At 39.0% G+C, this 2,100-nt stretch overlaps 1 protein-coding gene across 1 annotated transcript; it reads left to right on the forward strand.

Annotated features, from left to right (window-relative positions):
• The first annotated feature begins 989 nt into the window (after positions 1-989).
• On the forward strand, positions 990-1,877 carry LOC122034034 (probable CCR4-associated factor 1 homolog 11). Its single transcript, XM_042593171.1, has one exon. It carries the CDS (start codon positions 990-992, stop codon positions 1,875-1,877), a length of 888 nt encoding a protein of 295 aa, XP_042449105.1.
• The last annotated feature ends 223 nt before the right edge of the window (positions 1,878-2,100 follow it).

The following is a 2,100-nucleotide window of genomic DNA, read 5'->3' on the forward strand; positions in this document are numbered from 1 at the left end:
AGAATTATAAATGACTTTATAAACAGATTAAAATTTATATTTGTTATGTAATTTTAGATAGACTAATGATAGATTTAAAATAAAATTAGAGATGAAATTTGTATTTGAAATTAATTTCATTTGGTCAAATAAAACAGATTCATAAATAATTTTTCAATCCGTTTTTAAAATTAATTAGGTGGCGTTTGGTTGGTGGGTTTAGGAATGATAGTAATATAGGATGTTTGGTTAATGCGTTTGGGAATAAAAATTTTGATATCATTTCTAAATAATTGAATTTGGAATGACCAAAACTCAATTAAACACATGAGTTTAGAATTAATTCCCGATTCTTAACTCTTAATTAATTTATTTAGACCAAAATAAGTGGCTTCCTCTCTTTTCTTCCTTTTTTTTAATTAAAATAAATTTTTTTCACTTAAAGTTTAAAAATCAATAATTGATTTATTTAGATCTTTGATGTAATGTAATTTATTTTTTAATTATTAATGAGATTCTATATTAGTAATTTTTTAATTTAAATTTTAATTATATGTAAGTGAAAATATAATGGAAAAAGTGTATGATTTATAAAAAAAAACTGTTGAGAGTTAAAATATTTATTTTTAAAATATTTTACTCCAAAACAAATGAGTAGAAATTTCACGAAAGGCAAATAATAACGAAATCACACTTGAAATTTAATTAAAGAAAGAAAATGAATGATTGGATGGCAACAACTTTAATTAATTAATTAATTAATACTAAACACCTAGTTGAGCTCGCTAATTGCTGTTGGATTTATCCTAATAATTCGCCGCTTCGCAGCAACTAACTCTGTTTAGTGAGTTTGCGATTTTCTCGCTTTGATTTCCTGTGGCTCTATTTAAACTCCTCCGATCCTTCCCTTCAATTTCCACTCCAACTGGATCGATCGAAATCTAACATCTCCTGGATCTCCAGCTTCCACTACTTTCGCATTTCTAAAATCACCAAACAGACTCATCATCATGGCTGTCGCAGTTGTCAACAACGTTAACGATATGCTAATTTCCTCTTCCGCCGCCAGCACCAGCAGAGTCGAGGTTCGCTCCGTGTGGGCTCATAACCTCGACGAGGAGTTCGCCCTTATCCGCTCCGCCGTCCCGTTCCACCCCTTCGTCGCATTGGACACCGAGTATCCTGGCGTCGTCGTCGCTTCCAAAAATCCCTACTGCACCCTCACCCTCCCCCAGCGCTACGAATTGATCCGCGCCAACGTCGAGGCCCTCCGCATCGTCCAGGTCGGTCTCACCCTCTCCGACGCCGCCGGCAACCTGCCATGTGCCATCTACAGCGACGGCACTTGTGTGCGTTACGTGTGGGAATTTAATTTCCGCGACTTCGACATCAGCCGCGACCGTTACGCCCCTTCCTCCGTCGAGCTGCTCAAGGCTAATGGCATCGACTTCCAAAAGAATCAAATATGGGGCATCGACTCTTGCAGATTCGCCCAGCACTTGGCCACCTCCGGCTTGCTTTCCTTTGGCCATTTTTCTCCCGTCTCCTGGGTTACCTTCCAAGGCGCCTATGACTTCGCCTTCCTAGTCAAGATGCTGACATGCGACTGCAAATTACCAAAGACCGTTCGTGAGTTCTTGCACCTTGTTCACTTCTTTTTCGGCAAAAGGGTGTTCGATGTGAAGCACCTTAGCAAGCATTGTCCTGGGCTTTACGGAGGATTGGAGCGGGTGGCCTCTACCGTCCGAGTTGAGCGAGCAGTCGGCTCTCGACATCAGTCCGGCTCCGATAGCTTATTAACATGGCAGGTGTTCTACCAAATCGCTTCTCGTGTGAATCCACAACTCATCCATCGTCCAGAACACATGGGAACACTATTTGACCTCCAACTGCAATAGTATGGAAACACAAATCGCTTCTCGGTGGCTTTTGGGTTTTGCATTATAGAGTTCATGGTTTATCACAGTTGATTGTGGTTCAGCATTAGCTTAATTTGCCCACAAGATTAATTGTCCATTTCTTCATCGTATCATTTTGTATATAAGTACAGATTACATGCATGTTGTTGCAATATCGTCAGCAGATTTGCAAACAAATTGTCAATATTAATTCTTTGGATGA

The sequence above is a fragment of the Zingiber officinale genome, chromosome 11B, assembly GCF_018446385.1.
Source record: "Zingiber officinale cultivar Zhangliang chromosome 11B, Zo_v1.1, whole genome shotgun sequence".
NCBI classification, from domain to species: Eukaryota; Viridiplantae; Streptophyta; class Magnoliopsida; order Zingiberales; family Zingiberaceae; genus Zingiber; species Zingiber officinale.

What these genes read in the sequence shown, in the direction of transcription:
- LOC122034034 (XM_042593171.1), top strand. Translation starts at nt 990, where the DNA reads ATGGCTGTCGCAGTTGTCAACAACGTTAACGATATGCTAATTTCCTCT.